Source organism: Bombus fervidus, chromosome 5 (genome assembly GCF_041682495.2).
Source record: "Bombus fervidus isolate BK054 chromosome 5, iyBomFerv1, whole genome shotgun sequence".
Lineage (NCBI taxonomy): Eukaryota > Metazoa > Arthropoda > Insecta > Hymenoptera > Apidae > Bombus > Bombus fervidus.
The window spans coordinates 14832659-14857337 of record NC_091521.1 but is presented as its reverse complement, the minus strand read 5'-3'; the positions used below and the strand labels follow the sequence as shown (position 1 = coordinate 14857337).

Sequence of the window (24679 nt, the reverse complement as noted above, 5' to 3'; positions counted from 1 at the left end):
TTTTGGAGATCACCTATGAATCATGGACATAGGAATATGTTACATGTGGCGCTATCGATTCAATATAGTACCGGCTTGAATTAAAATTAAAGTTTTCTATGAAATTACTAATAAAATATAAAATAAATGTAGATAGAATATAGAATAGATATTTTATAATCGCAAACGAAGTATAGAATTTTATACTTCTACATATTTCTGCTTCAGAAAATTGCAACGCAATCTATGAATAATTGAAACAAACAAATTACGCCCAATGAAAAGCTCGTTTACTGGGATTATTTATATCAAGAATTTTATTATATTTTTTATATTTTGAGTTTGTTTCAGAAATCATCATCATGATATTGGGATTGAAAACGGATGTCAGTTTCGCGTCGTTCATATACATGTGGAGGCTGTCTTCACAGACAAGGTTGACTATTTCCTCCCTCAGTTTCTAATCTTGCATGTCCTTGTCAATCACGGATCAAGTTCGGATGTTGTCACCATAAGCCGCCCTATCACCTTGTCTGTTACCACACCTTCGGTGAATCTCTGAGTTCCCAGGTCTACTGATTTCTCAGAAGCTCCTTTGGAGTTTTCATTGAATTGTTGTTTAGTGGCGAAGTTCAGAACGTAACCATCTCTTAGTAGTTAGGTAGGCCACCGTGGGGTTTTAGTCGGTAAGAATTCGGCACTATCCTGCCACTTCTCCCAGAACAGCGGCGGGGTATCCATGATTTCCCGACGTAAAAAAGAAAAGTAGTGTTAGTGCTTGTTTATATAAGTGTGCTAGTACTTAATGCATGTATCATTAATCCTCAATTGGTGAAAATCATATTTAACTGCTAACAATTTAACATATTGACCATTTATTTGTATAACATAATTTACACAATAAGACATCTTTATCAAGTAAACTGCAGAATATAGATAGAAATAAAATTCCCTAAAATTAAACAATTTTATTCGAATCTATACTGATTTACTTTCAATCCAAAGATATCGATCGAGGATTAAATGTAGTAAGGTGGATAAATAGAAAATAGATGGGTAGAAATAGCGTCTGATATTGAATTACACAGTTGTTTTAAGATTTAGTTTATTTTTATTTTCAGGATTAGCTTTTCTCGTCGGTTTTCCTTAAAACTCTTTTCGTTGTTTGTTTCGCATAACAATCAAGGAATTGATCGTTTTGCAAACGCACACCAGGAGGAGATTTTTGTTTTTATAAATTGATGTTTTAAATGAATAAATTGTTATGCGTAAAAGGAGGGTGGGTGGGTGGGATCGTGTACAAAGAGTGTCTCCACTCGCAGCAATCTCTATGCCGGTGGAACTCGGGCAATCAGTATTATTTCATATACGATTACTAATCACATTACAGTACGTAATACAATTATTAATTATATAAGAAATAATACGAGCTGATTGGCTCGCGATTGTAGTTAGTTTTATTAAATAGTTTTATTGATTTCTGTATGAATGACGTAGAGATGACGTAGGTTTTTACCTTGTAGTTCTTTTTGAGTAAAATATCATTCTCAGAAGCTTAAAAAGCTGTTAATGTATTCCTTGAAGTTTATCTTACGACAATATATACGTTGCATATAATTCTGCGCTAGAATGAACAATTATTAGACATCTTCATATTATAATTGTAAGATATCGGTTGGTATCATTGGAGCGACCAAGTTCTTTCCGATGGTCAGTTATGAAACTTTACGTTCTATGGATAAAGTAGAATAGGTAAAATCTTGTCAAAACTTGTGTCATTGGTAAGGCTGCGATTTTGTGTTCCCCAGTTTACTAGCTGTCAGTATTTTTCCACGTCCGAGTTTTTATTTATCTTAACTTTTATTGTCTTAATCACCTCTTATTGAAAGTTTGAAATTTCGGTAAAAATAAACTTTCACAATTCGCGATTATACGAAGTAAGATAGGAAAGCATTTGTTTTTAATTTCTTCTTATTTCATAATTCTATGGGATCTCTCCTATTATTTTTATTTGATTCGTCTATTGTTTTATAGATTCTCTAAGTTCGCACTTTTGATGCGTGTCATTGTTTTGCTCACAGCATATTAAAAACTTAGAATACGATGGTAAAGTAGGTATTTTCAAATAGTAAGATGAAAATTCAAGATGGAAATTACCGATCTAGTTTTATCAAGTTCTGTCTGGTCTAATTTGAGTCAAGTTATCAGTGTAATCATCATAATTTTGCACGTTTAGATTTAGTAGAAAATTTTTAAATTACTATTCAATTATTTCTCAATACTTCTTTACTTAACTGTGGTATACAAAATTTAATTATTAATTAATAATTTGTTATCTTGTTGCGACCATCCGATTGTCGTCCATTACCATTCAATCAGTTATCGACCAGTCCAGGCAAAATATTTTTGATCTTTTCAAGTTCAATCTGTTGGGAACTGAAATTAAATTAAGAGATATTTATGTAATCTTTCTTCAAAATTTTGCCACAGAAAAATGTCTGAAATCCCAAAACAGAAAGAGAGTGATTGCCCGGAACTACTTTTCAAAAATAAAATGGTCCAAAGATAGACTGCTGTTGTTTTCAATGTTTCAAAAATGACGAATGTGAAGGTTGGGCACACGTTGGATGCACAGACCGAGAAAATATTAATTATTTTATTTGCGATACATGTAAAGACCAAAAATTCTACTAATTAAATAATTGATCGATACTGGACGACAATTTTGTGCCTGTTGCAAATTATAACATTTTATCCGTCATCGATCGGTCGTTGATCGTGCCATATGTTATATATTCACCTTTAATCGTATCGAAATATTATATTATTAGTGCACATTGATCAGTTACAACCGCTATAGCGAATCACTTATTTATGATAGCTAACTTGGATTTGCGTGTTTCCTTATATGTAATGATATGGGTGATTATCAGTCGGTTACTGTAGAAATTTGCTTTTTCCTGTTTTTAAGATATTTATTTTGCTGGTAATTGATATAGGAGGGTTTTGATATTTGAGATTTCTCAAAGTTGTAACGATAAAAGTATACGAATGTATATGATTTAGTCGATAGAATGATATTCTCCTTGCTCTAAGTTTCAATTTGTTTTTCTTTGCAACCGTGCGTATCTTTATTTAAGGTTGGCATTACGTTAAAAGCCGGGAAGATAGGTGTTGCGAATTGTCGATAATCCAGAATTCAATCGGTGGTTTACATAGTAGCGATACCGTTATCATTCGCTTTTACAGGATTATACGGACCTTACGGATTTGTGGTGACGAAGGTGGCAACCGGGTGGTAACGTAACACTGTGACGTATATATTAGGCGTATGCCCTTGAAGTATATGTATAGAATGGAATGTCCAATCTTGCAAGATGCTACACTATTCACGATATTTTGAATTAACTCCTACGAATATAGGCATCCCGGGCGTTCTATTGGAAACCGATATTCACGACCCTTACTCTTCGAGTACCAACGTGTACGTAGCCGTATCTTCTCTCTTGTATCTTTATTCAATGCTAGCGTTGCCGAAGGTCGCTCACCGATTAGTTTATTTTCAACTATCGACCTATCGTACCAATATTTCATCAACACTTTCAAATACTTCCATTTCAGTAATTAATTCTAGAGTTATCGAATCTTGAGAAAAACATTAATTTATCGAAGTCGGTTGCTTTTATCTTAATAGATACAGTTTTAATAGGATCTACCTTTTCTTTTTTACAGCTTTCAATTTGTTCACTCGGACATTACAAAAGCAGAGGAAATTTTCAACTAAGCATGTTTTTATGGTTATCCAGCATCGTACTTTCTCTTTTTTTTTTTTTTTTTTTTTTTTTCGTTATACAACTGGCCTTTGTCACGATTGTCATGGACGATGTAAAAGGGAAGAGAGGAGATCGATGGAAAGCAGAATGGATTAAGCACGGCGGTGGCAGATTTGCTTCATAGCAACTAGTTTCATCTAGTTTTCATTGTAAGCGTACTTGTGCCAAGTGCAAAACCCGAACCTCGTGCGTTCGTTTATTACGGTTCGTTGCTTCGAACTATTTTGCCATCGTGTGGCTTTTCAATTAGCTTGATCATGTACGTTTCATTATACTATATTCGTATAGTAATTTCAATTAAAACTCTGTGGTTCAAATAACCGCAGCCAACAAAGTCATAAAAACGTCTTTTCGTAGCACCTTGTTGTTTAGATATATCATAACCGAACTGATATTACGATGCAATTCAAGTAAAACAAATGTATTTTCACATTTTCTTTCCGTACTATATCAAAGGTAATTTTTCATCTTCAAAGAAATTGGTGAAATGAAAAGATCCATTCGAGTAACTTGGAAATCTGACAACGAAGAAAATAACTGTACGCGATTCATTCACTTTACTTACGCTTTCAGTATTTTTCATGGTAGAAAATATGCTTCAACGTCACCGTTTTTTTCGTTTCCCTACTTCAAACTTCTACGCTACGTAACTGAACGTACCAGCAGCTAAGCGCTAACTTATCGCGTTTCGTTTTGTACGTGTATTTATAGTTATTCTGGAAATTCTTTCTGTCTTTTCTTCTATAAAGAAAAGTAGAAATGAAGTTTGGAAGCCAAATACGTTATTATGAGAAAACGCAGTAGAAAATAGAAAAAGGAAGGAAATCTTCTCTATTGAGAAACCTACATCTATATTGATCTTTTTGTAACTTGTTCGCGCGAAAACACGTGCAGATCAAAATGAAGATCAGACGCAGTTTATTCGAGTGAAAATATCGATTATCATAAAAATACTTAGTAGTTTTCCACTGTATAAAAATTGGAAAGAAAAAATACACAAAATTTCGTCCGTTTTATTTCAGTTGTGAATTTGCACGTTTTAACCGATAACTTTAATTTAGCGATAAGGTATATATAAGAAATTCAAGGTAACATAGAACGAGAAACAAAAGGAAAATCATTTCCTAGAATTGAAATAAATTTCTTGTCAGTGCAGCGTAATTTAATAAAATCTAACAGAGGGTTCATATACATATTCGTTCGATATGTTTTGGACAAGTTTGACATATTCCAAAAATAGTATTGCTCGGAGTTCATTCATAGTGAAATTTGGTGATGCGTGTTCATTCTATGTATCTTGTATAATACCACAAAATTAGATAATACGAGTACATATTCTCTGCTGAGTTTTGATTAATATTATACGGAATAAGCTGCGGTTATTGGCGTTCGCTCGGTAAAGTCACAAATCGATTAGATGTTCGAAACGTGACTAACGGATCGTTGGAAATTTCAAATTTTGTACACGTACCAAGCCATAGTACTTACCTTTGCTTCAGGATTCGACAATTTGGCGATCGACGATGATAATCGTTGCAAGGATCGTTACAATGTAACTCTAACCACGTTACGTACGAATTTCTATCGGCACTCCCGAAGGATTAATATTTTCACTGGTGATAATTTCCCCATTAAACATTTTCCAAGTACTTACTTCGTAATATCCGATTAAGTGTGTTCTCGACGGAAGATACATACATCTTTGCTATACGTTAGCCTGGGTGCAACGAGGATTATTACATTCCACGGCTTGGATGCAAAATTCCTGCAGATAGAATCACAGTGATACGGAGAATTCGTAACGATATTAAAGCGATTTATGTTTGAATTTACCTCCATCGAAGATGCGTTTCTTTCGTAAAATAATCATTTTTCGATTGATTCAAAATGTCCAATTTATTTTGTATATTATAATATCGTGGAGATGAAAATCTGACGTCTTGTTTTATTTTGCGAGTCTACTTTTACAATTCATACGTCTCTGGTAAGTCGACGAAAAAAAAGTCTCAAACGTCCATGTTAAAATCACTCGATACATCTACTATCGTTAAACGAATCAAGAATATGAACGTTAATTAATAAGTTCTCGCGCATGGAAACGATATTAACGTGTTCCATAACGCTATGTATAAGGAGCTAATGGAAAACTCCAACGTTCCAACGAGAAGTCATTGATAAATTATTCGGCATACAACAGTGAATAAAAATGTACATGGTATTGCTATCCGATAAAACACGCGTAATGCTTCGTTCTCTGTAAAAAGATATGGCAATATTCTTGTATTTTGCGAAAAATGTTCTTGATACACAGGCTCGTTGATTTAGAGTAGATATTGTAGTTAGCATACACGCGTATGTACATTGATCACATATTAATACATCAAGTGATTATTTCGAATGTTACCAGGAAATAATAACGAGTATTAGACTATCATATGTCTATAGGATAGATTTCTCTTTTTCCTTCGACGAAGCATCCGACAAACGATACTTTTCCAAAGAAGATCGTGTCAACTATAAAATTGGAAATTATAAGACAAGAAAATTTTTGTTTCACCGTGTTTTAAATAACTTTAAATGCTTTTCTGTTTCATTGGAATTTTATACACGCAGCGAGATTGAACTATTCACGCGGCTTCGAAGTGTGATCGTGTTTGTTCGAAAAAAAGATAAAATCGTGTGAATTCACGAGCCTAAAGAGCATTGAAAAGAATTTGAGACCACGATGAGCGTTCGTAGCTGTACGTGATTTGGCTCGTTTAAACGTTGTTAATTCACGAAGCTGTTGGTGAAACGTGAAAGCGTGGCTTTGCCCTTAGAATTTATCAAGTTCACTTTTGTGCGCGTTCAAACGGCAAACGGTATAAAGCGACATTGCACGACACTTTTAACGGATTAAATTTATCTGAATTCGCAAATGTCTTTTCAACTGTTTATCAGAGTGTCGCTGCCACATTACATTGACTTTTTTACGAATGAATGCGAGCTTTTCTATTCGTCGACAATTCGCGAAATAGCTTTCGTTTTTATTCGCGATTAATTACGATAGAAAACACACGACATGCGGCCAAATGAAAGCGAGCGTTAAATGCGATACCTGTATCCGTGGATTTATATTTCACATCGATAAAACGTTTCGCGTGTTTTTTTTTCTTCATTACTGAAATTTCTGGCGTGCCTCGTTTGTTTGCAAGCAACTAAAAAAAAAAAAAAAAAAAGAAAAAAAAAGGGTAGCTATTTCTTTTGACTCGATGGTTTATTATTTCATGCGTACGAGCAGAAACTCGGACAGAAGTGCATGCTCGTTTTAGGAAAAGAGAAATGGTAAATGCGTCGAGGTGAAGATCATTCTTCGTACGTTTATGACGATAAAAATATTTAGAGGATGTGATTCAAATGAATATAATACTTGCTTTTAATATTGCTTGAGTTTATGTCTGGTCGCACATTTCACGAAAATTGTTGCATCTTATACGCAGCGTTGCAGATGCGTTACGTATTTGACATTCAACATTTATTGGAACGGAGATTCAAGAATATCGAATTTCGAAAATTTAACCGCCGACATAGCGGTCTCGAGTATTGTACTATAGTTAAACCGTAGATAAACCGATGCAAGTCGAAATCTTGCCAAGTGACGGCGCACTTGCTGATATTGTTTCAAAAGTTTTACGATGAATTTGCTGCATCGCGTTATTGTTATTTTAAGTTAACATTTTAGGATGTTAGAAAGCGTCAGATGAAATTAGCAAGTTTCGTTGCACGTGCTCAGCAAATTACCGACAACGTTAAATGTATGTAAGTCAAGCACGAGTAACGTGGTAAAGTGTAAAGTAAGAAGAGATATACGAAAATGGCATCGAAATTATTTGAAATTCCGCAGCAGGCATCAATTCGGTGACAAAGTTGACATGGTAGGCTAGTCACGTGACACAGGTTTGCCGCGGATGAAGTCGATTCGAGGTGCGTATACCGAGGAAAGACAGAAAAATCAACATGACATTGATGGACGCTTTCGATGTAGCGTTTCGCCGATCACCGCCATGCATAGCTGCTGGTTTTTCCTCTTCTATAAACAGAGATAGAACAGCGAGGAAATAACATTTGTTCGACTAGAATAAACAGTAAGCAAATAAGTTATGACGAAAATTAAACGTAGTAAAATTAAACGAGTCGAAGGAGAAGTACTTTTGAAACAAAAGACTTTGCAAACGACTTATATGCGTATGTATAGGTACATAAATCCTGTATTCGCGAAAGGAAAAGAAACGAAATATAGAGAAAAGAAAAAAATATAGATAACCAACCTTCGATTACGTGTATCATGATGTATGCTGGCCTGGCATTGCTGGGCCAACAAGTGTAATTAGCACCATGAGAAAGTTTCACTTTGTCAACCACGAGAATCGAACCGTTTTTCGTAGCCTCCACTTTAACCCCTGGTTCATCGTCGTAGTTGATCATGCGACCTTCGCGATACCAAAAGATGAAACTCGGTGCCTCCGTCGATGCTATCAGCTGACATTCCAGTCGCAGACTAGATCCTTGTTTGACGTGAAGGTCTGGTCCTCCGGGAATCATGGAATACGCCTCCGTGATGCTTAGACGAATGAATCGTTGCTGGACCGGCTCCGTTTGAATCTGTCTCGATAAAACAGGCTTCAAATTGTTTCGATTCGTTTAAGTATCGTTATATGTTAAATTACCACCTGACACTCGTAAAGTCCAGCATCCTCGCGTTGGACGTTCTTAATCAACAGAGTCCAGTCTGGGCTGTTCGAAATAACCATGAATCGCGTGTCGATGACATGAGTGTCCGTACCCAGCGTCAATAATTGCCTGTCTTTCCTCCTGATCCAAGTTACCTGAAACGAGAAATTTTCCAGTCACCTGAATTTCGAATATGCAAATCGAATATGCAAATCGATTATGCGCAAGTTGCGAATTCGAAAGTGCAATTATATAACTTGCATAAATAAATAAATTTTATGACGCATTGTATAACTTGCATATTCGTTAAAAATACTCGGAAGTTGGAGATAAACGATCGTGCTGCGTTTAATTCTTTTACGAACGGTTAAAAAAAGTTCTGTATCTTTAACGGGTCTTTCGATCTTTTATATTTTCCAGCTAACAAATAATAGTACTCATTTCAGGAGACTGCTCTTTTCGTGATATTAATGGCACACCAAAAACGAAGAAAAGTAGCTTTAATAAGAAATCCTTTCCTCTTCTCAGTGAGTACGAAACATCGTCATCCAGCTTATCCATCCGTAATGCTATTTTCGTCCGGTGACAGCCGTTATTCTTGCGTTGATAGCAAAGACGATTTAGAAAATGCACGAACGTCGTTCTTCCACACAAACGGCAACTCAGCTAAGAATATTACGGAAATGTACAATGGCCTTTAGGATATAGCGATGTCTTAAATTACAGTATCAAGCAGAATCACCGATCGATGCACCTCAACAGTTAGAGTTGTAGTACGCTGTAACGTTCTATCTTTTTCAACGGAGACTGAATCACAGTTAACAATAGGATATACTTGGTACGGCTCTGACCATGGTTTCGAATTCTTATTTTATCGGGTCTTTGTCAAGTCATTTGTTAAGACGTATAAATTCGACCCCTTTTACGATTTCGTTATACCGTGGAGAATTTTTTAATAGGTCGCGGAATACGTGAAATAAAAAAGGAAGATATCGCTGAGAGAGCACTGCACGTCAGGTATGAAATTTTTTTGACAATAATCCAGTGGACGGTAGACGAATGTAAGAAAATAGCGTAGTATCTCATTCCAACGATACAATTTGTGGTACACCGAGTCACGCATTTTCAATCTCACGTTTATTTATATTCCACTTGATTTGTTCGACGGCCGTTATCGTGCCAAGGTGTCATCTCCTATTGGAGTAATTCAACGATCGAAGCAAGCCCAATCGACGACCTTACGGGTTATTGTAATTACGATGAATTGATTCGAACGATAGAGTCGTATAGTTTCGCCGATAGAGTTGCGGATTCTGTTAGTCGGACAAATTCCCATTGAATTTTAGCAAAATTGGTTTCTGATAATTCTCGAAGTTACCGAAGCTCGTAATTGACTGCGTAGTCAACGTAAACCGACATTGAAGAGGCTGGCTAGTTTTGTGCCTTAATTGTCCTACCTTGAGTGTGCTCGACGTTCACAGCAACTAGATTTCACGATTTTCTAATGCGAATCTGCGAGGATCGACAAGAACACTCGAGCATAAATGAGTCGAATAACGAACTTCTGCGATGTATTACGAATCAACGTCTGGTCTTTACGTTCCTCGTTAGTCCCATGATTGCTCCTTAAAAATTGTCATAGAAATTTCTCGAAAAAATTCATTGCTCGATTACGTTTGTGCTCGTCCTTGTAATAATTGCAATCGGTTCTCGATCAGTCGATAAAGATAGACTGTATGCCAATAGAATATGAAACGCAGTTTTAATCAAATCTTCGTTTTACGCTGGCGATAAAGAAAAAGAAAGGAAAGGATCATTTTTCCGGTCAGCCAAGTTCCATTAATCAGGCTTTTCTCCACACGTGTGGATGCAGTATGATAACATCTCCGGACCGGGCAGCGTCGTTTAATTAATGTCCCCCTCGGAAGAACGTCTCGTGATCGCGATAAATTTATTGAATTTCGGCTGTCGTCTCGGTTTACTTGCTTTACCAAAATCCTTGATTTATCTTACGTTGCCACGTAGTGTTTAATTTTAAGAAAGAAAAGACCCTACAACACAATGAAATAGTCGTAGTTATGAGAGGAATCGAAAGAAGCGAAAGCTCCGTTTATGTAGGATGGCGTGCGACTCGTTTTGTAATTGTATTGTCCGTTCCGAACGACGCTATTCTATTTCGTCTTACGAGACACATACAGCAGCTTTCGAGTTTCGAGAAAGTTTATTGCTACTAAAATGAATACCCACCTGCTTGCCAAGGGTTCCTGTTGCAACGAAGCTGCTTTTAGTTACAAAGGAAACGTAGCAGTCGCAAAGCCGTAGGATATATTTGTACACCAAACATAAACTGAACGCTGCCCGTTTCTCATGAATATTATTAACCAGCGTGTCTAGGCTATAGCAATTAACTAATACAAAGTATCATATTAACCGGGTTGTAAAGCGGCGAGCACGCGTAAGTATTACGTAAATCGTAAAAGTCGAGAAGCCTCGTAAACCTGTACGATCGTAGAACTTAACGGCGATTTAAGGAATTCTAAGAGTTGTTGGGAACGAGATCCTTAAAACGTGAGCGAAGATTTGCGGTCAAAGATGTTGAAACTTGCAAGTGCATTTCAGTCTTTCAAAAACCACCAATTAACTTTACTATATGATATGGGTAGCGTTTACTCGTGATAAATTCTTCCTACTCGTGGAACGAATCAGTGGTTGTGATTATGCACAGTATAGTTTGTACACAATTAATACGGGACATGCATCTATTACTTATGTGTTTATCGCAGGCAATTGCAATTTGTCATGTAGATGATCGATAGCATCCATAATTTGCCTATTGCAACTAGCGAACACCGAACGGAATGTTTAACTAAAATCAAAAGATTTATTTTAGAAATTACTAAAAATATTGAGATTCCTCTTACGAATTAAACGTGGAGCGCATAGCACGGGACAATTTAGGTGAGACGCATTTTTACGTGATTTCTTATTCATTGTATATAGTTTAATCCTGCACCGAGTAGATTTACTGGAATTTATCTGCCTGTTTATATGGGATAAAATGTAGGATATTCGTGTCATGCCGCATAAGGGACGCTAGCCGATCTTCATGCCCGTTCTTCGTGCATGCAAAGTAACACGTCCGAGCAGAAAAACACAAGCTTGAAAATACGTAGTTGGAAGCGTGGAAGAAAAAAGAAGGGTATCAAGAGATGAAGTAGCTTGACGCCTGTGCGTTATGAATAAAAGATTGAAGAAAAGATCGGGCTTCTGCCGGGTAGCAGCTTACTCGTTGACGTATCGATTGCCGCTTTTCCAGTTTATGATTTCTCGCAATATTCCGTCGTGACGATCGTCCGTGACTTATGTTCTTTGATACGTCAATTTTAGTGATTATTTGGACAGGCGTTGCTTTTCTTAAGATACGAGATAAGAAAAGAAATCATCGAGAAAAACAAGTCGTTTCTCGCTTAATACATACACGATGTTAACATCGACACGGTATTACGAAAAATTCGCTGTACATACGAATGCATTGCTTATTGTTAAACAATCGACAAAAATAGACTTTCGCTTAACCGCACTTTGTTCATTCAATACTGTACCAATTCCATTCGTTCTGTCGGCTCGCTTTTTCTACGTAAACGAATATTTATATCGCAATGGAACAAATTAATTATGCATTTATTTCTTTGCATTTATGGCGCATAACGTACCTAGGTGTACGTATTTTCTGCCAATGAGCTTCCTTCGATGAAACAAGAGGAAGCAACGGCATAAAGAAAACGAGAAACCGAGACAAAGGAAGGTTCATTTTGTCTGGTACAACGTCGATAGAATACACGTAAAAACGAAAGTTGTACAAACAAAATTTTTGTTACCGATACTCGAAAGGGACGCTCGTCGTTCTTTCATTACCTTTGTTCATTAAAAGTCTTTGCAACGCTTGATACTTCCAAGGCGAGTGCAATTTTTCGCTCTTTCTCCAGACAGTTGCGTTTTTAATGGACTTTTAACCTACGAACTTTTTCCTTGACAGCTTGGTCCTTACGAAGCGGCATCTGTTTTCTTCTTTCCTCGAAAAACTCGTACAAAAGTTTGCCGGTTTATGAGAAAATCGGTAGCCGTACTGTTCCGTGCGCCACCATATTGCCGCCATCTGGTACGGTCTCGAATCGGTTGGAGAAAGTAGAAGCTATCGTTCTTGTCTTCTTCTCTCGTTTTTCCTTTTTCCCGATACACGTAATCAGGATTTTCACGATACGCGATATTCTCATCGAACTTAAATGCTTTACAATTCTATCGCGACGCTTCGATGACAACGATATTCCCGACATTCTTCGAAAAATTCGATCGTATCTTTTCATCGTTCGTTCTTTCTCCTTCTGTAACGCGAAATCCTCTTAAGTCGACTCGATAACACGTAGGTTAAATACGCGGTATATGTCGATCCATCGTATTTGCAAACGTGGATAACGAGCTGTTGTTCAGGAAATAATTATGCACATTAGGCTGATATTCGAATCATCCGTTAATTTGCGTATCAAACCATGTACACATGTATCGAGCACGGGATAACAAGACAAACGGGATATATTCGTCGCTTTCCATCAACGCGCCGACGTTATTTCCGCGATCGAATCATACAAGGGCCGTGCGTTGGTCGATCTTGTTTCCGTTAATTTGCATTTTAACGTTGATTAGTGTTACGAAAAATATTATGTCGAGTCTGTTTTTTTGAAGTGAAAAGAGAAAATGGTAAAAACGGTTCGTTCTTTACAATTCGAGACCGTTGTTAGAGTTCGTATCTGCCACAAGTAAGTTTCAATCGCGATACGCGTGTAGACGACGCGATAAAAATTTCGAAATGACCCACTCATCGCGTCAACCTAAAATTATCGTCCATTAAAGATAATTACGAAGCACGTTGAACGAACGATCGTTCGTCGCATAGTCGAGCGGAATTCATAAATTTCTTGGTAATTATTCAAATCCATGCCCGTTAATATTTCCTCCTCTCCCCTAAATTGATCGTCTATCGCTCGCAAGTCGATTGAAAATTATACTTGTCCAGGTGATTTTTCGTTAGCGAAATCGCAGAAGAAATTTACCAATTGCCCCCTCGATCGATTAGCGTGTCGAGGAGAAGAAAAAATTGGAGGAATATGCGGTGGCCACTGCCACTAAGACGAACTTTCTACAGCATTCCAGAGACAATTCGATATTCGAACCGGAAAATTGGAGAACTTGCTGATTCCCGGTGGGATTTCCTTCTCGATTTCGAACGCACGTGTACTGATTTCCTAAATATTCATATTGCTCCCGGCTATCGTGGAATTTATACTTGGCGCAGTAGTTGAATATACTAATGTTTCTTATCGCGTACTGCGTAAGTAGTCGTATCGATACCACAAACAATAGTGTTCTTTTTATGCGATTGTATCGATACCCGAACCAAAGTATTTTACATCGCATCATCGATTAGTCAACGAATAAAATAATTTGTAATTTAAACCAACCTATTAATTGCTATTATTTTGCAAAGGATTTTCATTATTGTCTTTCGGAATCAAAAGGGACCGAACGATTCTATCTTTATCACAAATTTCGAATACCATCGTATGTTAGGCTAAAAGTTAAATCTATTTATTACTTGGTATTTCGTAACATCTTGTTTTTGAATCGTAATCACAGTAGCATCTACCGCACTGCGCGCGACACGCCCGATCGCGTTTCTTTAGCTGTTTGTGTCGTATCGGTATTCGCATTCGACGACATTCCTTGGCGATTGGAATTGAAATTCTAGTCGAGTGCGAATCGATCTTTGGCCAACGTTAGGTGTCCTTTTGTAGGCGAACACGCGCTATACATTTCCAGTTACAACAGCCTGAAATCGTGCAGACCGGATTCGAACACGACAGGGTACTTTTTAAGAAACGTCCGAAACAATATTTCTTTCTCGCGATGCCAAAGGTAATACCGTTTCTTCGACGTCTGTGTCTTTGCTCTCGTACCTTTATAAGAACTTATGTCAAAAGCGGATTTAGTACGTTTTCTTTCTATCTATCCACTTATCCATCTATTATCTTTTAGATCATTCTCGTCGCTTGTCCCATTCCCGTTCAAGCGTGTCTCGGCTATCCACGAGGAATCGAGAATCGTATCGAAAAAGGAGAACAAATACTTGCTAGGAATGAGTATCGATTTCCTAGTTCGGTATGCAGGATAATATATCGTTGGTGAGTTTAGGAATCCTCTTCCGTTACTCGTACAACAGAGAATCAATCTTGTCTGTCTTTCCTAAATAATAATGGTCCATGCGCGACACGGTCGAAGCTTAGTCGTGACATCCGGTAGCTTAAAAGGACAAAGGAAATGCGATTTTCTGGTACATTTTCTCTTGGAAATGAAATAGTCCAACACTGATAATCATCGTGTGTTCTCAAGCGCGAAGAAAAGCATTATGAAAACATCGAACATCTTCCACTTGTTATCGATTTATTTATAGATATTTCTGTATATTTTTTTTTTTTGGAAAGCATGTATTGTATACAGGTTCGAAAATGTAAAAACGCGGAAACAGATGAATGGCTATTGTTTGGTACGTAATTTGAAAGGAAGGAGGAAAGTTACACGTTGCTGTTCAAAGTGCTGCCTCTGTCGAAAGCTAGTTTCTCAAAGAGTTGATGAAGCATTTCTTTATAGCGGGAAGAAAATTACTTCACAGTAGAGCGATGCCGTGTATCTATACCGTGAATAATGCAACATGAATTTTAATCACGCTCTCGTTGTAGGTACTCGCGGGAAATACAAATTTTCGTAGCTAACTTGTCCGCGTGTGGGTGCGTACGAATCAAGGGAGCGTAGCTGAGCATAGGTAGGAAAGTGCAGTTCTTGGCGCGTCGATCCTTGCAACATTAAAACCGGGAGAATTACAAGGTGGAAGGGGACAGGTTTCTATCCTGTTGGACGTTCTCTTTTTCATCTGGCTGTTTGCCGGTCTTTCGGCGTTGCTCGGTCGCGCAACCAGCCAGCTCTCTGCCCGTTGCGTCAAACGAGCAGGTTTTGTCCTCCTCTTCGAGAGACGTTTCCCGTTTTCCGTTTTCCGCTCTTTACTATAGCGAGCGAGTGACCTCAGCCCGAGGCTTGCATACGGCAGCACGCTGCTCCGATCATTTATTAACGAGCATACCTCGTGAGAAAGACGGTGTAACGAGAGGAGTACGCGTGCATTGGGTTTACGGTGCTGAAATGCACCGAATTTAAAATAGCGTGTTCGTCGCTTTACACAGTGTTTCGATAAATAATTGACGTTCACCGGTGGAACTCGGTGGCGGAGTTTACGCGCGACATCAAATTCTATACGAGTGAAATGTTTAGGGCGCGAACAAACGGTGTTTGAAAGTTTCCCTGGAAAGGTCTTTTGGCCATACCACAGCGAACATTATTCGTGCTTTCGTGAAGCTAATACCTTTTGTAGCGGTAGGTTCGTTGCAAGGGGTATTCGAAGGTGTTGGAAACGAAAGGAGACGCGTGCGATATTTTGGTAAGCGGGTACCGCGAGGCGTCGCACGTTTTCACGAAACGCGCAATGTCTCGTGTAGCGTGCGTGTAATCCGCAGCATCGTTGTTTATCGATGTGCCCGCTTTACACAATGGCATGCATGCTTATGTACGTTGCGCATACTTCCTTGGTGTTCATCGACCTATGTATAATACCTGCATACAGGCCGGCTTGCAGCTTGTGCATACACGGCCAATTCCACTTGTACCTACACGAGCCACCTTCCTTGTATACATCATCCAGAACGCATATATTTGCTTGTATACATATGTGGTATACTCACTATTCCGGGACTAGTGAATCTACAGGGAAGCAAAGCGTTTCCGCCAGTCTGCGCCAGGACATCCTTGACAGATACAGGTACCGAAGAAAGGATGTTATTCCTTTCTTCCTCGTTGGTTGGCTTCTCACTCCGAATAGCACCATCTAGAAATATCGAAAATCACTCTATACCGTATATCTTGGTTATTTCGATGAATCCGGGTTGCCTGGAAAACAGGCAGAGGAAATTAACATAGCGATATCGTATACGCGGAGAGGTATATCTATAGGTACATGTATAGTTGCGCAAGTTTTCTCTTTTGCGTATTCCGAGACTAGCTACGAGCTAAATAACTACTTTGTCGAAGCTACTTTACCTTTTCAACGAACACTGGTGTGATATGTTTTGTCGATATGGAAAGACGCGCAAATACAAAGAAGCCGCGTTTCCTTCGCTCTCTCGTCCAGCGGCGCACTCGACAACGCTTAACGAACGTTCATCGAGGAAATGAATTTCAAAGGAACGACATTTTGTAACGTCATATTGGGAAAGTTTTGCGTAGGTCGAAGCGAAAACTTTCTATATTTTTTCTTTTTCTTCTACTCTACGCGAAACTCTGGTCGTTAAACTTTTATCTTTCCTTTATTTTTCCACGTTTTTACAGTTTTGTTCAAATCATAATGTCTCGATTCGCACTACCTTGTTTTCTTTTTCGCTGGTTTAAGACTAACGATGCTGTTCCAGCGTATTATAGCTGCGAAAGTTACACGTTGAGCGCACGACCTCCTTCGCATCTCGACGGTATTTTCCATGGGTCGAAAGTCTGCTTATCGAATAACGTACATATAACGACTTGGAGCCAAGCCGAAAACTCAAGACATTTCATTGCTTGAAAATATCGTCCAGCGTTCACGAGGACCGCGGAAGTCGTTGCGCCGGATGTTGATCGAACGAGCCATAAAGCTGTGCCAAACTAGAGATCTCCTACGAGAAACTTCTCTCTATCGTTTATCCTTTATCGTTCAATTACTCCTTTGCCGTGCGGATCGACGCTTAGAGAAGGTGTGCAACGGCTTGCGAACGAGTACACAAGATTTCTTCGCTAACATATACGAAGGCTTGTCTCTCGAGTTAGGTCGAACACCAAGGTGAAAGCTGTAATTGACGTGAGATGGTATCAAAAGTTGTCGCTTCGAATTTCCCGATCAAACGCAATTCGAAGCGTTGACTCGAGCGTTAGTTGCAACTGGGTCGATGGTAATTACCGAAGTTATTCACTCAGGTATGCAGACGGAAACGAAGCGGTGCAGTAGCCACAGAATTTAAGATTCGCTCTACGTACACCAGCGTAAGGCTAGATCTCGGTCGTCTCTCCCACTGGCCATCTGCCTACGATCCCGCTGCCATCCTGGTTGACGAGCTTCTTAAATTGCATTACCTATTAGAGCGAGTGCCTTAAAATTGTACGCTTCTCTCGGTCTCGGCCGTGCCTGCTAATTTGCAGCGGCAAAGAGGGAAGCTGGTAACTCGGGGTTAGCTCGGCTTATCTGCTCAGCTGCAACGTTCGCAAAGGGGCTGCAAACCACTCTTCTCCTCTGTCTCTTGATTAAAGCGACGATTTTTTGACTCCGAGAAGATGGAATTACGATATAGTCTTTCTTGCGTGAAAGAAGGAATCTGAAATGGCGAACGTCCAACAGTTTGTATCCATATTTCGTGAATCGCAATCAAATCAAACGTAGAACGTGGGACTGCGAAATTTGGTACATCGTCGGACAATTGGAAGAACGTTGTAAAATTCTATATCGAGCAAAATTCGTGCTACGTTTGTTCCTGCAGCACGTAGCGCAGAATCAAGCAAACTACCGTTTAAATCATTCCGTGCGGCGTAGCATGGTCGGTCGAACGAGGTAATTTCTTTACGCTATCCCGCAAAATGCAGCTTGCTTTACAGTTATTGCGAAGAGAATAAACACGCAGACAAACAATGGATTCAAGATGATCGTCTTAGATCTCATTCTTTTGCACAAACTCAAATCTTCGTAAAATTATGATCGCAACTACTCGATCGACGTGTTCCGCCTCATTGAATTTTATTGTTCTTTGCATCTTCGTAATAAAATATTACGTAGCGTAACATTACGTAGCGTAACATCACGTAGCGACGCATCATGCCCTGTAACGTTGAAAATAGGTGGAATAGCTTAAAGTGACGGGACTGGCGCGGTGGAGAGTCTTGCATCCGTGAAGCTACGGCTCTTTCTGTCGGTTGCATTGCGCAAGGCAGTTTGTTAACGTGCGATATACATATGTATGTACCTTGTGGATCAAGAAGCCACAACGCCTGCAGACACGTCTCGTCAACGTCATCGTTGACGATTGTAGTAAAACTTGTCGACCAGTTAATACAATTCCTGACGACATTAACGGTGGTATTTAGTTCGAAGGAATGGAAGCGTTCGATCAATTATGTATTTCTGCAAAGTGTTTACCTATCGTTGAAACCGTATAGTTTTGTTTATTCTCGTCGATCGCGTCAATATACGAATGAATACAAATCGATAAAAAAAAGTTTGGGATAAAGATCTACATGAACTTGGTGAAAGACGCGACGCTTATGAGACCGGTCAACGACACCAACAGCCGTTGATCAAATATGGACGCGGGTAAACATACTACGTTGCAAACGACTATTTTTCTTCACCACATTCCGGTATCGAACGTTTGTTGGTCGACCCCTTTGACTCGCTTCAAATAGCGCGAATTTGCGTTTCATTTCATCTGTTCGATCATTTATCGATTTCCACGTTCGTCAAATTTACGGCAGCTTTCAAAAGAGGAACAAACGTTTCTAAATAAATTTTGAAGCAACGAAACGTTCCATCTTTTCTATTATTTTTTTCTTATAGACGCGAATATAAAGTCGGTTGGAAGCCGACTCGAGTCTTCGGAAAATAACGAAAAATTGTATCATTTTTGCAACGTAGGGGAAAAATCTCTAGCTTTGGTACTAGAAAGTAGCCAATAACGATACAAACAAGTTTTTGTGGACCTCGGGGCTAAAAACAAGAAATTATTTTTTTTTTCGACAAGGAATAAGAGAAGAGCAGTCGCTTACTTTTCATAGCGCTGATTTTTTTCTCAAGAAATTTCTTGCACAGAGCCGTTCGATTTCTTTTCGATCATCTACTTCTTTCAAATATAACCGACGTAAACGTTCATCTCCTACGTAACTTTTAGCGGACAGGAGCTTTATTATCGGCAGATTGAATAAATTTCTACCTGGTGTACAATTTTCACATGACCTTGCAAATCCGTCGGCGTGGTTAGTTTCAGCTTTAGCCTTGCACATATCGAATAAGGTCGTAAAGAGCGCAGAGGAATATTTTCTTTCGTAAGTAGATTCGTCATTTCTTATTAAAGGAAATTCTTGGTCCTCGAGAAACGAAAAAATTCATCACTGTGTTACGAAGAAGATCTTCAAGGAGCAACGACATTTCTTTCTCCGTTTTTCAAGCCTTTTCTCCTGTGAAAATTTTCCTTCGGCGGAAATAACTGCGATTCAAGCACCTTCTTTGTTGCATGGTTCGCAAAGTACATAGGACGAGTGATAGAGAAGTAATGCGAATCGCAATAAGAGAAACGTAATTTAGTCTCGCGAACTCGCAAACTGAATTTGCTCACGATTACCGGTTACGTTATCGTTATGTGACGGTACGATGTTTGAATGTGGTGCTATTGTTTCCGCCGGGTAATGTTAGTGTGACAACATTGCCGAGCGAGTTAGTTGAATAGCGTGCAACGTGCGAGCATGATGTCGATTGAGTGTGCGAACACGTGGTAGATGTGCTGGTCGAGTTCCCTCTTCTTTTATGTGTTTGTCGTTTCGACGTTCCTTTTTTCTCTCTTTCGTGCGAGTATGTGTGTGTACTTTAATTTGGTTTTGTAATTTGTTGCTTAATAAAGCGTGCTAAGGCAAAGTTCCAGCTGCCTTTTTTTTGTGTACGAACAGGTTAAAAGAACCGACAGTTGCTTACTTTGCTTCGGTCTCTTCTGCTTCTTTTTACGAACCGTAGAATGGCTCGCGACCATTTTACGATATATAGTTTTTCTCACCAACTATGGCAATCGAAGTCGAAAAGAAAGTTTACCTTGTTTGCGTGACGGTACAAGAACCTGGTGATTCTCGCGTGTTTCCAAAAGCTTTGTTACTTTATTATTCGTTGACGGCTCACGACCCTATCTTTCACCTAGTTTTACGACGCACGTTTCGAAAGAAGAACACAAGTTTTCACGTTAACGTCGTGCTCACAAAATTATTTCGTGAGATTTATCTACATCATTATGGCAAAGAATAAGCCCGTTTCTGAGATGAAGTAACTCGTTTTCGTTTCGGCACAAGCGATATTTGTATCTTCGTTAAACGTATTTCTCGTTAAACACGTTTCAAGATGTCCAACAAACATATTTTGCCGTTTATGCTTGCTTTCGGCCGTCGGCTACAGCAAGCTACACTTTGCAAGCGGTGGCACGTCAAAAATCCGTGACGGGACTGATCAAAGTTTTCACAGACATTAAAGGTGATAGTGATAAAGTGATGGCGCGATAAAAGTGTAAGCTCGGCGAATCCTCCTCCATGAAGGAGGTTTAACGGATTTCGTTTGTCAATGTGCCAGCGATTGAAATCAATTAGCGGAACGACGAGATAATCTTCGTTAGCTTGGAATTTTGGCTTTTCGGTGAAAAGTTTCGAAATTGTAGGTTCTGCGCGTGGGCACAGAGAAACGGGCTGTTTAAAAATTCGAAATTTCGTTAAGAGAAATAGACACGTGGCAAGATAAAGTAGAGGAAAACGAAGAAGAGAAAAACAGAGAAAGTGTCGAGGCGGAAAGATGGAGGAGTAGAAGAGAACGAAGCTATCGGTCTACTATATCTGTGGACCCGGGTTCATCGTGAATACGAATGAGGTCCTGGTCGATCGGGCTGGAGCACTAATTGAGAAAGTTCGCCGGTACCGCTGCCAGTGTTTCCTCTGGATGAAGATAGCCGACCACTTTTGAGGGCAAGTCTGCTCCTCTGTTCCTCTTCTTCGTGATTAAGGCCTGTTCCTTTAGACGGGTTGCAGCGCTGGGAAACCAGAGGGAAAGGAAACACGGAAAATCGTCGCGGTCGAAACCGCTAGTAATGGTCACCGTTTTTCTCTTTTTTTTTTACCCTCTCCTTGCAGGAATTGTCGTGACTAAGTTAGACCAGAGCAGACCAAAGAGCAACACCGATACTACATCGGTGCGGCTTAACATTCGAATCGACGAATATACAAACAAAAGCTTCACTTACCGATCGGATGTAGGAAGTAGCGCGATGATGCTAGCAACAGGAGGATCAATCGAAACGCGTCCATCATAGTTTCCATTCATGTGTACATCGTGCGGTCATCCACGAGTTCGCCTACAATGGAAAAATGAGTAAATGGACATATATAGTAGACGTTTCGTTCGATATTATCCGTTTCATCAGTTGCTTGCCGCGATCGTTAAGTAAAACGAGAAAAAAGAGACATCGATCCATCTTTTTGACTTTTCCAACGACGACGGCCAGTTAATTAACAATAAAGAACGATCTCTCAGATTGCCGAATGAAGTGTACGTATTTCGTATAATGAGTGCCTGTTTTTGTAGTAGAACAATAGAACGAACATGTTGTAATGAAATTTCTAATTAATCCGCGATATGCGTAGCCTGGATCGTAAAGCCTTATCGCGAGCAAGAGTACCTGTACGTTGTTAACGCCGATCGATGATCGCGATTCTCATACATCTACCGTACACGCATTCATCGTTGAAGCCTATAGCATGGCAAAAGCTCGTTGGTTCGGAAAATGTGTCCGGGATTTCGCGGCGATGTATCGAGTATCTCGAATAATCCAGGTAAAGGACGAAGCATTGGCTACTCGTCTACGTGTACAGGTTTTGACCAAGCTTCGCTATGGCCCACGTACCAAACACATCGCGAACCTAGTCGACCGATCATTTTCCCTTTCCTCCCGCTGCGCTGTGGCACTGTTAATCGAACGCCAATGCGTCTTCGTTTTCTCCATGTTCGTCCATCGACCCCCTTCTTTTTTTGTCCGCTTTTCGATCATGGCTGGAGATTGTGTCTCTAATACGAATCGATTCTAGGACGTTTCATCTGTAATTCATCTACAGAAGTAGCAATTGCGTACAGATAATTGCAGGTTAACGAATTCATAACAGTGTTCGATGCAAATCGATAACGAAACAATCGTAAAATAAAACTGACAATGAGAATTGCGTTACGCGTTTCATACGAGATCTGATTGTAATTCGTGTAGACCCGCGCGCATATGAATATTTATTTCTGCAGATACATACATTAACGTGATGTAATGTTGTGTTCGCGTGTACGCGGCCCCTTCGAGCAGCGAGCATAATTAAAACGTTTCATACTGATGACAGCCTGTGTCGAGACGCATACGGATGATACGTCCAGAATGGATGTTTTTGAGCGATTAAGAGTTTATTACTACATGATTGATTCGATGTTTCCGATGCTAGAGGTAAAATGAATTTTCTTCGTACCGTTCCGAGGTGATGGCAATATGTGTACGGATTTCACGCGATCGAACCTGGCTCGGTACAACGAGCGTCCAGTTGGTTTAGCAAGTTCGCGCACGAGCTCGTAATTTTGCCACTTAATTAGACGGTGCTTTACCTTGCAGCTATGTTGAATACAATTGCGTAATCTACGAGATGAAAGCAACCGGTTGGTGTTTGCGGGTATAAACAGAGGGAAGAGGAGATGGGTCGAGAGTGGCTTTGCCACGCTTTCATTTAAATAAGCTTTTCTTAAGTTAGAAGTAAGTTTCAAAGATGGCTCGCTTATATCAACGTCTCCTTCAACGGTGTGTACAGGAATTCAAGACTGTATAGAGTTTGGGCTTTGTACCAGCGATACATTCGTGTCTTCTATTTTTCTAATTATTTACAGCTATTTGTTACGCTAATGACGACATAATTCCTTCGATTTGGATCATATTTCATATTTCATCGAATACCTGATCGGTTTGAAAAGTGTCAGAGACGGGAGGACGTGAAACATTCAGTTTCTTTGAATAGCATTGCTATACAAGAGGGAGTTTCACGGCGAGCTCGAAAGGAGCAAGAGAAACGAGGACCGGGTAAATTAGTGTCAGCGTAGAAAGCAGAAGCTCGAAATCCTCGAGAGAAGAAAATATAAATGTGGCACTTTCATCGCGGGTCACGTAGTTTTCTTTCTTGCGTTTGTCGCTCTTTTCGTCGCTAGCGTAGAGACAAAAAAAAAAAAAGGTTCGAGGGGGTACGTGGCCTTTTTGGTGAAACGTGCCGTTACGTCTACGAGAAGAACTCCAACGTAAAGGACGAATAAAGTAAGGAAGAAGATCGAAGTGGTTGTAAAGGTCCCTAAGGAGCAATCACGCTAGGGCAATTAATGTTCTTTGTCGGACAGTTGTTGGCGAATTTCATTGATTCATCTTCCTTTTTGTTGTTGATCGCACGCCTACGTTTACAGTTTTTCCATGCGAAAGTAGAGAATATTGAATCAATATCGTTTCTCCGATGTCTTATGATCGAGAACGTAATGTAAATTAATCCAGCAGTTGAAATATGTAGATAGAGAAACCAGTTGAATTCTTTCGTCCGAATAATTGTGTCTGCTAGCAGGTACAATATAATAGGAATAGAGGAGACCGGTGATCGACTTTTTAATTGCCTCGCTGCGCGATAAACTTACCGGAAAGCAAAGACAAATAAAATCTGTGTAATGGAGGTTCATAGCCTGTGGCTTTGCGTAAATCGGATAGACACTATGATTCGGTTCGTTGCACACGATGTATCGTCCATGTAATATTTAACCTTTCACAGTTTCTCTCGTGAAAAAAACGGCTTTACGTAGAATCGTGATTTGTGCCGAACGAGTAGAATTATCGATCGCAATTTCCATCGATATATTAACGGCCATATGTTCTCGCCATGGCTGGTACTACGCGGGATTCTATAATGTCCCACATACACTCGACGTCGTTTCTTCTCCTTTCGTTTCATTTAATTTCATTTCGTTTCGCTCCGTTTCATTTTATTTCGTTTCGTTCGCTGCCATAGCTTGACGCGTGGAAGGGTTTTTTTCTTCTTTTAACTTTCCTTCGCTCGTGCGTCGAAGATACGTACCCACCAGAGTTTGACAGATTACGAACGATCTTAGCACATTTACCGCTCGTTTAATTTGATTTAACGCACGAAACTTCATTTAACTGATCGAAAACGACGAGGTTTCGTTC

At 39.4% G+C, this 24679-nt stretch overlaps 1 protein-coding gene across 9 annotated transcripts in view; it reads right to left on the bottom strand.

Annotated features, from left to right (window-relative positions):
* Positions 1-5737: 5737 nt before the first annotated feature.
* Positions 5738-24679, bottom strand: part of LOC139987336 (opioid-binding protein/cell adhesion molecule) — a 36634-nt gene continuing 17692 nt past the window's right edge. For 7 of the 9 annotated variants that reach the window (XM_072003476.1, XM_072003477.1, XM_072003478.1 and 4 more), the window contains 5 exons: positions 21683-21793; positions 16367-16509; positions 8522-8677; positions 8120-8453; positions 5738-7881 (listed from right to left, as the gene is read on the bottom strand). In XM_072003476.1, the coding sequence (XP_071859577.1) occupies positions 7736-7881; positions 8120-8453; positions 8522-8677; positions 16367-16509; positions 21683-21758 (855 nt within the window). In that variant the 5' untranslated portion in view covers positions 21759-21793 and the 3' untranslated portion in view covers positions 5738-7735. Of the gene's footprint in view, positions 7882-8119; positions 8454-8521; positions 8678-16366; positions 16510-21682; positions 21794-22342; positions 22791-22943; positions 23101-24679 lie in introns of those variants that run through there. The other 2 variants (XM_072003484.1, XM_072003483.1) reach the window with 2 other exon arrangements.